Below are 13,001 nucleotides of genomic sequence, written 5' to 3'. Positions count from 1 at the left end.
ACACTACTGCCTTTTTCATTATGTTGACATTTGCATTCATGGTACAAAAGGAGCAGTGACATCTCAGGATAAACCCAGGCAATGACACCAATTGTCTTAGTAGTCACTTTATTTCTAATTGTCACACACTCACAACTTATTTTGTTGTGAGTGTGTGACAATTAGGATTTAGCTTCACTTAAACATCCTCGATGAATCTATAAAAATTATCAATTTAATCATCTCAATACCTAACTACATGGAGACACAGAAAAGGATTTAAGTATCAACTATCAAAGCATGATGGCTGTTCTAAAGGAAAACACATTTGTGATTGAGTTTTGAGCTCCAGTGGACACTTTTTAAAATAGAATACTATAGGTGAGTTTAAAATGCTAGTCACAGGCCAGGCACAGTGGTTCATGCCAGAACTTTGGGAGGCCAAAGTGGGAGGATTGCTTGAGTCCAGGAGTTTGAGACCAGCCTGGACAACATGGTGAAAGCCCATTGCTACAAAAAATACAAAAATTAGCTAGGCATGGTGGCACATGCCCGTAGTCCCAGCTATTCAGGACTGAAGGTAAGAGGATCGCCTGAGCCTGGGAGGTAGAGGCTGCACTGAGCTATGATCAGGCCACTGCACTCCAGCCTGGGTGACACAGCGAGACCCTGCCTCTAAATGAAACAAAACAAAATAAAATGCTAGTCACAGAATCTTAGCACACATCCCATATGCATTAATCTGCTTACCTCCAGGAGTAGAAGGGTCTCCTGTTCAGTCCATTCTCTTCCAGCACTAGCACCTTTACTCTAAGGAAACAAAATCAGAAATTATTTGCTCATTTTTAAATGCTGAAGATGGAACTCAGTAGAATTCTTTTCCAAGCTCAGGGGACTGTGTTATGCAAACTACCAACGTAAGTCTTTGCCTAACAGGAATAAAACACTTTAAGGAGCCTAAACTTCTAAAAGAAATGCTGGCTTATTTCAAAGACTGGCCAGGCGTGGTAGCTCATGCCTGTAATCTCAGCACTTGGGAGGGCAAGGTGAGTGGATCACTTGAGGTAAGGAGTTCTAGACAAGCCTGGCCAACACAGTGAAACCCCATCTCTACTAAAAATACAAAAATTAGCTGAGAGTGGTGGCTCATGCCTACAGTCCCAGCTGCTCCAGAGACTGAGGCAGGAGAACCCAGGAGGCAGAGGTTGCAGTGAGCCAAGACCGCATCATTGCACTTCAGCCTGGGCAATAGAGCGAGACTCTGTCTCAAAAAAAAAAACAACACAAAAACAAAAACCAAAAAAGACTTCCTGCTGTCAAACAAGGACCCATAACTATTTGGATATGTTATTTCTATTATTTTGATACTTAACAGTATCTTTGGCAAGCTAAAAAGGCATATTGTTTTACTGCATACCATAAATCAGCTGTAATATCACAAACTTAGTACACATCTTGGTAATAACTTGAAGGGAGTACTTCTTCCACGATTCAAGGATCAGATGTACTACACACATAAAACACTGACAGGTTCTTGATTCCAACTGCAATAAGTCCATATTATCTCATTTTAAAACATTTCTCAATTATAAAAGAATCTCCAAGTGAGTCCCTAAACTCAAAATCACCTTTCCATGTGAGTCCCTTATAGTTTATGATTCATGTGACGATGTGAGTATTAAGAGAAGTGAGACGGCTTGTGTAAAAACTACAATTTAATCGATTAATTCATACTTCTTTATCTGCAGATCCTGCTGCATTCACTCATCTTCAGGAGACTTGATTTGTAGTATAGCTGATACTATCATGCAGCTATAAACATTACTAATTCAAAATATACATTCTAACATATTTCCCTCTCTCAAAACTCTATTTTGAGAGATTACCATTTAATAAATAAACATTTCTACAATCTGTGATTTTCCTGTATATGTCAATAAAGTTTCTCAGTTTAGATAATTAAAACTCTCAGTGCATTAGTGCTACACACTGCGTGAAAAAAATTACATTCTGTATGAAGGAAGAAAGAAAAAACAAAAATAAAACAACAACAAAATTAAACCCTGATTTGCTACATCTCTGGGGCATTGAATTCATAGCATTGTGACATACGCTGTTCACTTGCACAAAAGAAAACAAATAATGCATCAAAAATAAGTAGTCTTTTAACTAAAGAATAAAAACAGTTGACCTAAGCATTGCAGAATTAAGAATTAAACTCCTACGGTATGGCTTTGTGAGAAAGAAAAGATGCCTGTATCTATAACGCAGAATATACAGCTCAGGTCCCCAAGGATTACTTTTTTTTTTTTTTTTTTTTTTTTGAGATGGAGTCTCGCTCTGTCGCCCAGGCTGGTGGAGTGCAGTGGCGTGATCTCGGCTCACTGCAAGCTCCACCTCCCGGGTTCACACCATTCTCCTGCCTCAGCCTCCCGAGTAGCTGGGACTACAGGTGCCCGCCACCACACCCGGATAATTTTTTTGTATTTTTAGTAGAGACAGGGTTCACCATGTTAGCCAGGATGGTCTCGATCTCCTGACCTCGTGATCCGCATGCCTCGGCCTCCCAAAGTGCTGGGATTACAGGTGTGAGCCACCACGTCCAGCCCCCCAAGGATTACTTTAAGATAACCAAAGGTTCTTTTAAAAAACCAAAATCAGAGGTAACCACCAATCAGATTTGGAGCCCCAAGAAGAACAAAATTCATTAACATTTAACCTAAATTCTGAAGAAACAAAACCTGAGCAAATATAAGGAAGTCTACAACCTAGACACACATTTATTTATAGGGTAGGTCCTCAACAACCATTTCTCCACTTCTCAGCCACAAAGTGTAGAAAGAATTTTTTCTGCCCCACAGAGTTAAAGTCAATGTTTCTTCTTCTTTTTTAGATGGAGTCTTGCTCTGTCACCCAGGCTGGAGTGCAGTGGCATGATCTCGGCTCACTGCAACCTCTTCCTCCTGAGTTCAAGCGACTCTCGAGCTTCAGCCTCCTGAGTAGCTGGAATTACAAGCGGCCGCCACCATGTCTGGCTAGTTTTAGTATTTTTTTTTTTTTTTAGTAGAGACGGGGTTTCACCATGCCCAGCCCGTTTCCTATCTTGATAACAACTGGCTCTACAACATAAGCCTCATCAGAGCCCACAAAACGACTGCTGAAGCTTCCACATGATTTAAAATTTTTTTTTCTTGTATTAGGCTGAGCATGGTGGTTCATGCTTGTAATCCTAGCACTCTGGAAGGTCAAAAAAGGTGGATCACTGGAGCTCAGGAGTTCAAGACCAACCAGGACAACACAGTGAGATGTTCTCTCTTTAAAAAAACAAAAATTAAAAAAAAGCCGGGTGTGGTGGCTCACACCTGTCATCCCGGTGTGTCTGGAATTGGTGGGTTCTTGGTCTCACTGACTTCAAGAATGAAGCCACGGACTCTTGCGGTGAGTGTTACAGCTCTTAAGGTGGTGCGTCTGGAGTTTGTTCCTTCTGATGTTCGGATGTATTCGGAGTTTCTTCCTTCTGGTGGGTTCGCAGTCTCGCTGGCTCAGGAGTGAAACTGCAGACCTTCACGGTGAGTGTTACAGCTCTTAAGACAGCGCGTCTGGAGTTGTTCCTTCCTCCCGGTGGGCTCGTGGTCTCGCTGGCTTCAAGAGTGAAGCTGCAGATCTTCAGGGTGAGTGTTACAGCTCATAAAAGCAGCGTGGACCCAAAGAGTGAGCAGTAGCAAGATTTACTGCAAAGAGCCGAAAGAACAAAGCTTCCACAGTATGGAAGAGGACCCGAGCCGGTTGCCAATGCTGGCTCGGGCAGCCTGCTTTTATTCTTTTATCTGGCCCCACCCACATCCTGCTGATTGGTAGAGCTGAGTGGCCTGTTTTGACAGGGCGCTGATTGGTGCGTTTACAATCCCTGAGCTAGATACAAAGGTTCTCTACCTCCCCATCAGATTAGTTAGATACAGAGTTTCACACACAGGTTCTCCAAGGCTCCACCAGAGCAGCTAGATACAGTGTCGACTGGTGCATTCACAAACCTTGAGCTAAACACAGGGTGCTGATTGGTGTGTTTACAAGCCTTGAGCTAGATACAGAGTGCTGATTGGTGTATTTACAATCCCTGGGCTAGATATAAAGGCTCTCCAGGTCCTCACCAGACTCAGAAGCCCAGCTGGCTTCACCTAGTGGATCCCGCACCAGGGCTGCAGGTGGAGCTGCCTGCCAGTCCCGTGCCCTGCGCTCGCACTCCTCAGCCCTTGGGTGGTCGATGGGACTGGGCGCCGTGGAGCAGGGGGCGGCGCTCGTCCGGGAGGCTCCGGCTGCACAGGAACCCACGGAGGCGGGGGAAGGCTCAGGCATGGCGGGCTGCAGTCCCGAGGCCTGCCCCGCGGGAAGGCAGCTAAGGCCCGGCGAGAAATTGAGCGCAGCGCCGGTGGGCTGGCACTGCTGGGGGACCCAGTACACCCTCCGCAGCCGCTGGCCCGGGTGCTAAGTCCCTCATTGCCCCAGGCCGGCGGGACTGGCCAGCTGCTCCGAGTGTGCGGCCGGCCAAGCTCACGCCCACCTGAACTCCAGCTGGCCCGCAAGCACCGCAAGCAACCCCGGTTCCCGCTCGCGCCTCTCCCTCCAGACCTCCCTGCAAGCTGAGGGAGTAGGCTCCGGCCTTGGCCAGCCCAGAAAGGGGCTCCCACAGTGCAGCGGTGGGCTGAAGGGCTCCTCAAGTGCCGCCAAAGTGGTAGCCCAGGCAGAGGAGGCGCCGAGAGCGAGCGAGGGCTGTGAGGACTGCCAGCACGCTGTCACCTCTCACCAGCACTTTGGGAGGCTGAGGCAGGAGAATTGGTCGAACCCGGGAGGCAGAGGTTGCAGGGGAGACTGCGCCACTGCACTCCAGCTTGGGTGACAGAGCGAGACTCTGTCTCAAAAAAAAAAAAAAAAAAAGCCAGGCCCAGTGGCTCACGCCTGTAATCAGAGCACATCGGGAGGCCAACGTGGGTGGATAACCTAAGGTCAGGAGTTCAAAGACCAGCCTAGTCAATATGGAGAAACCCTGTCTCTACTAAAAATACAAAAATTAGCCAGGTGTGGTGGCACACGCCTGTAATCCCAGCTATTTGGGAGGCTGAGGCAGGAGAATCACTTGAACCGTGGAGGTGGAGGGTTGCAGTGAGCCAACATCTCGCCACTTCACTCCAGCCTGGGAGAAAAGGGCAAACTCACTCTCAAAAAAAAAAATTCTTTTGTATTTCTGGAGGTATGATACATATACAATAAAATACACAAATTAGTATAAAACTTGACACAATTTAACTTATATGACAATGTAATAATACTCAAATCAAAACCCAAAAGGCTCCCTCCTTTAAACCTCAATTGATAGCCACTCACAAAAGTATATACTAGTTTGACTTCGGTAACCATAGGTTAGTTTTTCTTGGATCTGAATTTTGTATTAACAAAAACAGGTGTGAGCCACTGTGCCTGGCCAGAAGATGTCTTTTATACTGACTCACATGTTGACCTTTTTTCTATCACTCTTTATTCTTCCGTTAGATCCAGTCAGGTCCCAAAATGTTGTGTCAAATTATAGTTTACCCTGAATCAGGACTTTTGCCATGTTTCTAAATAATGTAAACTTTCTAACAGTTTATTCAATTAATCTCCTTCTGCCTTTGCCATTCTTGTAATTTCTACACGTTATAAATCCCAAATATTATTGTTTAAACAACCTGTATTACTTTATATTTAACCACACAGATTACCCTTTTCTCTGCTCCTTATTCCTTCATGGAGTCATGTGCTTTCATCTGGGATCATTATCCTTCATGCTGAAGACATTCCTTTACTTTTCTTATACTGTGTGCTAGTGATAACTTCTGTACATTGTGAATGCCTACAAATGTCTTTATTTCACCTTCAACTTTGAAAGTAATGTCTACTGGATAGAGAATTCCAGATAGATAGTTTTTCTTTTACAATTTAAAAATGTCCTTTGGCTTTGATCATTTTTGTTGAAAAGTCAGTTATCAGTTTTATTGTTGTTCTTTTGAATGTAATATGTTCTTCTCTACCCTCATCCCTACCCTCCATGTCTGCTTTTAAGATGTTAGTTTTTAAGAGATTAAGCATAATGTACCCGAGTGTGGTTTTCTCTATATATAAATTTGGATCTGTTCTTTTTGTGTGTGCGTTTTTCAGTAGAGGCAAGGCTGCTCTTGAACTCCTGGCCTCAGGCAACCCTACTGCCCTGGCCTCCCAAAGTGTTGAGCTTGGCCTGGCTCTGTCTTTCTTGTTTTGTGAGTTGGTATCTTTTTATTTGTTCTGAAGTCTTTTTAGCCATTATATATTCAAGTATCACTCCTCCTCCATTCATTCTCTTATGGGTTTCTAATGATAAACATTAATTCTTTGGACTGTATCATTCATTTTTCTTTTTCTTCTTTTAATAACAGAGACACAGTCTTGCTATGTTGTCCAGGCTGGTCTCAGACTCTGGGGCTCCAGTGATCCTCCTGCCTTGGCCTCCCAAAGTGCTGAAATTACAGGTGTGAGCCACCGTGTCCAGCCTGAACTCTATCTCACATATCTGTTCCACTCTCCTCTCTTTGTCCTGGACCCTCCCTACCTCAATCCAATTTTTTCTCTTGGTACTTCAGTTTCAATATATCTACTAATTTGTCTCTGAGTTCACTAACCTGTCTTCTGCTGTATGCAGTCTGTTATTAAACCTATCAAATAATTTCAAGTATACTTTTCAGTTCTAAAATATTCATGATTCTTTTTACAGATTCTAATTCTCTCTTCAAATTCTCCATTTTCCCCTCGAATTTCTCTAATAGTGCTATTTTTTAAATACCTATCTACTAAGTCATATAGGAATATAAAAAGATAAATGATAATTGTTTTTAAAAATACCATCAGATTTGAGTAGAAAGCTCATTAGATGTATCTTAGAAGGACTAAGATGTGCTGGATTGTAGCCCACGTGTGATTAGAAAAAAAATCCTTACCTTTGCTAATGTTTTCTTGGAGTAAATGTCAGTACGGAGACCAAAGTTCTGCAAATCAATTGGTTTTTCCTTGTTTTTCTCAGGAAAATTTAGCATCTGTTGAGCAGCAGGAACCTGAGTCAAATAAATGATAAATGGCTGAGTTAGCCTCGTTAAAGTCAAGAGGGTAAATGTTTTTTAAAATTTGTCTGGGCCAGGCACGGTGGCTCACACCTATAATCCCAGCACTTTGGGAGGCCGAGGCAGGCGGATCACAAGGTCAGGAGTTCAAGACCAGCCTGATCAAAATGGTGAAACCCTGTCTCTACTAAAAATACAAAAATTAGCCGGGCGTGGTGGCACGCGCCTATAATCACAGCTACTCAGGAGGCTGAGGCAGTAGAATTGCTTATAACCCAGAGGCGGAAGTTGCAGCAAGCCAAGATCATGCCACTACACTCCAGCCTGGGGAACAGTGCAAGATTCCGTCTCAAAAAAAAAAAGTTTAATATTGGCACTTAAACCACTTTTGGTGGATTTCCTACAAAAAACAATAAATACCCACACTTCTACACTATACTTCTAACAAAAATTCAACATATAAGTCACATTTTGGTGTCCCTTTAAATCCCAGAAAGGATAACAAATTTTCATTACTATCTTCTATTTCAAGATGGGACAAAATTTATACCTTAGGTTCCTGTGAATCCAACTTAATGCTATATATAATTTGTTTGACATAATCTGTTTGATAATGTATATATGGATATCCACTTTACAAATCTTAGGACAAGTTATAAAGATTTCTTTGCTTCACATTTCTAGAACACAGATTGAAGGAAGGGAAAGAAGATTTTGCATCATCTGCTTACTTATGAGTGTCTTTTTGATGACAGAAGGATAAAGGGAGTTATGCATATAAAAGTAAATTAATAATTTGACAGTAAGGCATTGGGTCTTGGGATTGGTGGGACAGCATTAACTTAAATATTATAGTTCTTTTGAACTATAATATTTACAGTATACCAAAACACACACACAAACAAGCATCAAAGAAATAGCACTAATAATACCATTATAGTACAATAATAATTATTCCTAAATAGGTATGCTATAAATGGCCATTTGTTACTATCCAGGTCTGATGAAAAGTCAACATTAATTTACCTGAGGTGATCGAAGATGCAGAGGCACAAGCCCAGAGGGGGTATCAGCTAATACATTAAAATGAGGAGTAGGAGGAGGTCCCATTGCCATGGGTCTACTTTCCGGGTCAACTTGGTAATTAACGAGTCCCCACTGCTCTAAAAAGGCATGGACCCTAAAGAATAAAGCTTGGAAAGTTAAAATCTAAAGAATCAACTTCATGTGCTTTATTATCATCATGCCATTAAAAACAGAAACAATAAAACAAGTAAATGTGCTCAGCAGGCTGTCAAACACCACAAACTACTTGACAGATTTTGTTTGTTATGTGATGAACAATTTCTACAAGCCACAAGTAATGTTGATAACACAGCACCCCCCCCAAACCTATTACAAAGCCTAATCATTTCAATCACAGAAATGAGAGCACAAATATGCATTTAGGTCCACGGTAATAAAAGAACTCACACATAGACCAAATACAGACATAAAAAAAATCCGCATTTTTCGTGACAGAGTCTCACTCTGTCTCTAAGGCTGGAGTGCAATGGCGCAATCTCAGCTCCCTGCAACCTCCTCCGCCTCCTTGGTTCAAGAGATTCTCCTGCCTCAGCCTCCCAAGTAGCTGGGATTACAGGTGCCCGTCACCATGCGCAGCTAATTTTTTGTATTTTTAGTAGAAATGGGGTTTTGCCATGTTGGCCAGGCTGGTCTCGAACTCCTGACCTCAGGTGATCTACCCACCTTGGCCTCCCAAAGTGCTGGGATTACAGGTGTGAGCCACCATGCCTGGCTGTTTTTTTGTTTTTTTTTTTTTTTAATTTTGGCAGAGCTAGGGCGCAGAGCTTATCCACTCCCAACCTGAATCCACTCCATCCCTGGTTATTTTATGATTTGACTAAAAAATTTAAAATGTGAACTGTAAAATCTAGAAAGCTAAATTAAATATTTATTTATTATTATTTTTTTTGAGACACAATCTTGCTCTGTCGTGCAGGCTGGAATGCAGTGGGTCGATCTTAGCTCACTGCAATCTCTGTCTCCTGAGTTCTCCTGCCTCAGCCTCCCCAGTAGCTAAGATTACAGTCATGTGCCACCACACTAGGCTAATTTTTATATTTTTAGTAGAGACAGGGTTTCGCCATGTTGGCCAGGCTCGAACTCCTGACCTCACGTGATCCGCTCGCCTTGGCTTCTTGAAGTGCTGGGAATACAGGTGTAAGCCACTGCACCCAGCCTAAATTAAATATTTAAAATTTTCAACCTCTAAGGCTGAACACAGTGTTCACACCTGCAATCACAATACTTCGGGAGGCCGAGGCAGGAGAATCGCTTGAGGCCAAGAGATTGAGACCAGCCTTGGCAACATTGTGAAACCCCATCTCGACAATAAAATTAAATTAATAAAATAAAATAATTAAATTGAATGAAATGAAAGGAAACAAAATATAATCACCCCCTAAATGACATAACTAAAATTAGGTGTTTTACCCAGTTGAAACAACCAGTTTAATCAAGCAAACATTAGACAGCATGCATAAGTAAATTCCTACAGTTCAATGTCTCAGAAAAAGTCAAACAGTTTACCTCATCACAGCACACACATCTCCAGTCAAGTTCCTCCGACAAGCAGTGCTAGTTAAATACTCTTGGGGGTTTAGGCGATACGTGTCGATCATAAAATTTCGATATGCCAAGTATCTAAAAAGCAATGGCAAAATTCATAAGGTGGACACGTATCCTTTCAGAAACAATGTTACTTAGAAACTCAAAAATCTTCAGATTCCTTAAAAATACAACAACAAATTAAGACAACAGCATAAAAAAATTGATATTATATTGCGCATTTAAAGTTATGAGTAAATTTAGAACCACGAATATGCAAAACAACTTTATTAATGTATAACAACAAGTAATCTAATGACATTAATGTGAAGTAACATAAATTCAAACTTGGTTATGGTGGTAGTTAACTGCAGAATTGGAAACTAACGCGTGGTTACATAGGCTATCTGCCTCACTACCACATATCTATACTTTACTGTGTGCAGGGCACTGTTATAAGCAATGTATGTCTGACAACTGAATCCTCATAATCGCTCTATATTGCAGGTAGGGTCTGCTATCATCCCATTTATGGGTGAGGAAACAAACACTGAGTTGTTACGAGAATATGTCCTAGCCACAGGGTTGGTAACTGATGGAGCCAGAATTCAACGCAGCCAGTGTGGTGGCTCTTCAATCTATGCTCTCAACCTCTGCTGCCTATCACGTCTGTATTTCACACATGTCACGTGGATTTCGCTCTGCAAATAGCTATGTAATTTCCATGGCAGTTCTTTAAGGGAGATCATGGCTGGGCAATAAGTAGAATCCATGAGACCAAATTCAGAAAAGAGCATACAAAAATGGAGAGAGAAATTGAGATTCTGTTACAGCAGATACTAAGGACTTCTGTCACAAAGTATAGTACTTAAAAACACGAGTGTTAAGGACTTTGAGACCTAGCAACAGTTCTTGGCACATAAAGAAAACAAAACTCAGGCAGCCAAGATCACACCACTGAACTCCAGCCTGCATGATGGAATGACTTTGTCTCAAAAAAAAAAAAAAAAAAAAAAAAAAATCAGATTAATACCCTGATTAATACATGGAAGGGTATTTACAGTATTGACAGGTATGTGCTTATATATAGGGACAAGGGTTCCAGAAGTATATACTGATGAATCACCAGGGAAAGACAAAAAGTACTTCCCGCCAAACTTCTTCCTTCCAATAAAAGTTTTTCTATTTCCAATGCAAAACCAAAAAATCCTTTATGCAATTAAGCTCAATTCACATGCAGCTATATCATCATATCTCTCTTTTAATTAGCAGTCATACATCAGGAAGATAAAGATTCTATTTTCTCCTGGATGAATAGAAACAATCCAAAACATACATGCACTCACAAGTTGAAAGTTGTTAGGACAGGCCGGGCTTGGTGGCTCACGCCTGTAATCCTAGTACTTTGATACGCCGAGGCAAGTGGATCACTTGAGGTCAGGAGTTCGAGACAAGCCTGGCCAACATGGTGAAACCCAATCTCTACTAAAAATACAAAAATTAGCCAGGTGTGGTGGTGCATGCCTGTAGTCCCAACTACTTGGGAGGCTGAAGCAGGAGAATAGCTTGAACCCAGGAGGCGGAGGCTGCAGTGAGCTGAGATTGCAACACTGCACTCCAGTCTGAGTGAAAGAGCGAGACTCCATCTCAAAAAAAAAAAAAAAAAGAAGAAAGAGAAAGAAAGTTGTGAGGATAGACCTGAATTCATTATAGTAAAAATTGGTTTAAAATCCAAACTTTAACTCCAAGAGCTGACGTGCATATAGTTCAAGGTTTAGAAAGAAAAGAATACCCTAGACAACATGGTAAAACCCCCGTCTCCACCAAAAAATAAACAGATAGATAGATAAATAAATAAACATCAGCCAAGTGTGGTGACATGTGCCTGTAGTCCCAGCTACTCAAGAGGCTGAGATGGGAGGATCCTTTGAGTCCAGGAGGCAGAGATTTCTGTGAGCCAAGATCATGACACTGCACAACAGCCTGGGCAACAGAATGAGACCCTGTCTCAAAAAAACCCCAAAAAAATCCCCCAAAAAACAAAAAACAAAACTAGATACAATTTCCTTTGTACCATGGAATGCTATGCAAATGAGACATGAACACTGTTCTGAAAGGAGTATTTGCAAACTTCCAAGAATCAGCAATAAGGAACTCAGGTGGATGCTTGAAGAGCCCCTACTGCACACAGGCAAATAAACAAGTTTTCTAAAACACTGGCCTCACATTTCTGGAGTCTTGGATTTGTTTTTTCCATTGAAGAACTCAGGAAGAGCACGCCGTTCAATCACATGAATACTGAAAAGAAGAAGAAAAAAAGATTTAGGAGTCTTCTTTTTAAAAGAATAAAATCATTAAATATTCTAAGTAAAAGTGATAAATCCAAAACCTGAGTACTGCTTGCCAAAATTAATTGGCTTACACTAGTTTCTATGTATTAACAGCATACAAAAAAGTTAAGGAAAGCTTTCTCTTTCTCACTCCCAATACTTACTGTAGTTTTTCTATTCCCATAACCAAACTAAAAAACTACTATCGACACACTGAAAAGTATACATTTTATTATTTTTTGGGATAATACATCATAACTAGATAAGAAGCCATAAGATATGAAGAATTCTTTGAAAAATGGTGATAAAAACAAAGTAGCTGGCATGGCATGGCAACAAACTGATGAAACAAATGACCAGAGTAGAGACAATGAATTTGCTAGTCTCAGCTTCTCAGGCTGTTAACATAAATGAGCCTTTGTCCAGCCCTCAGAAACACTGTGATAAATTAATAACTTTTTAGTTTTTAGTTTCGGTGGAGGTGCTGGGGAGATATATTAATTTTTTTTAAATTTCAGTATCAATTGCTTTTAATAATACCACAGAAGTACATTTTAACAATATATACAAATGCTAATAATTTTATGAAATGTTATAGGTCATATGCAGAGATCAGGTAAAATGATCAGGCCTAACAGTAAAAAAAAGAACAAACTGTATATCTAGCACAAAGTTTCTGCTGCTAATACAAGTGTGTGTTTCTTCCTGATGACATTTTAGTTTCTCAGTGACTTTCCAGATATGCAACATGTAAGTAGTGGTTGCATGGCAAAGAGCAAATCAATGGTCTGGGAATATAATTCAAATTATTCACTTTTTGAGTACTTGGTAACATTTAAATTAAATTGGATTTGTAGGGTCAAATACTATAAATACAATGAATTACCTGCAAACTTCTAGAAAGATAATTTCTAAGATGAATTAATGCTATATAAATATATATGACTTTTAAAAGAATAAC

The 13,001-nt window shown here is 40.9% G+C and overlaps 1 protein-coding gene across 2 annotated transcripts in view; it reads right to left on the bottom strand.

Annotated features, from left to right (window-relative positions):
• Positions 1 to 13,001, bottom strand: part of SMARCC1 (SWI/SNF related, matrix associated, actin dependent regulator of chromatin subfamily c member 1) — a 196,702-nt gene that overhangs the window by 84,838 nt on the left and 98,863 nt on the right. For both annotated transcript variants that reach the window (XM_054481871.2, XM_054481874.2), the window contains exons 15-19: positions 11,937 to 12,008; positions 9,693 to 9,806; positions 8,127 to 8,280; positions 6,981 to 7,094; positions 730 to 789 (exon numbers count right to left, since the gene is read on the bottom strand). In XM_054481871.2, coding sequence (XP_054337846.1) covers positions 730 to 789; positions 6,981 to 7,094; positions 8,127 to 8,280; positions 9,693 to 9,806; positions 11,937 to 12,008 — 514 coding nt within the window. The remainder of the gene's footprint in view (positions 1 to 729; positions 790 to 6,980; positions 7,095 to 8,126; positions 8,281 to 9,692; positions 9,807 to 11,936; positions 12,009 to 13,001) is intronic.

Source organism: Pongo pygmaeus, chromosome 2 (genome assembly GCF_028885625.2).
Source record: "Pongo pygmaeus isolate AG05252 chromosome 2, NHGRI_mPonPyg2-v2.0_pri, whole genome shotgun sequence".
In the NCBI taxonomy this organism is placed as follows: Eukaryota; Metazoa; Chordata; class Mammalia; order Primates; family Hominidae; genus Pongo; species Pongo pygmaeus.
The sequence above is the reverse complement of the archived record's forward strand: the minus strand, read 5'-3'. Positions and strand labels throughout refer to the sequence as shown.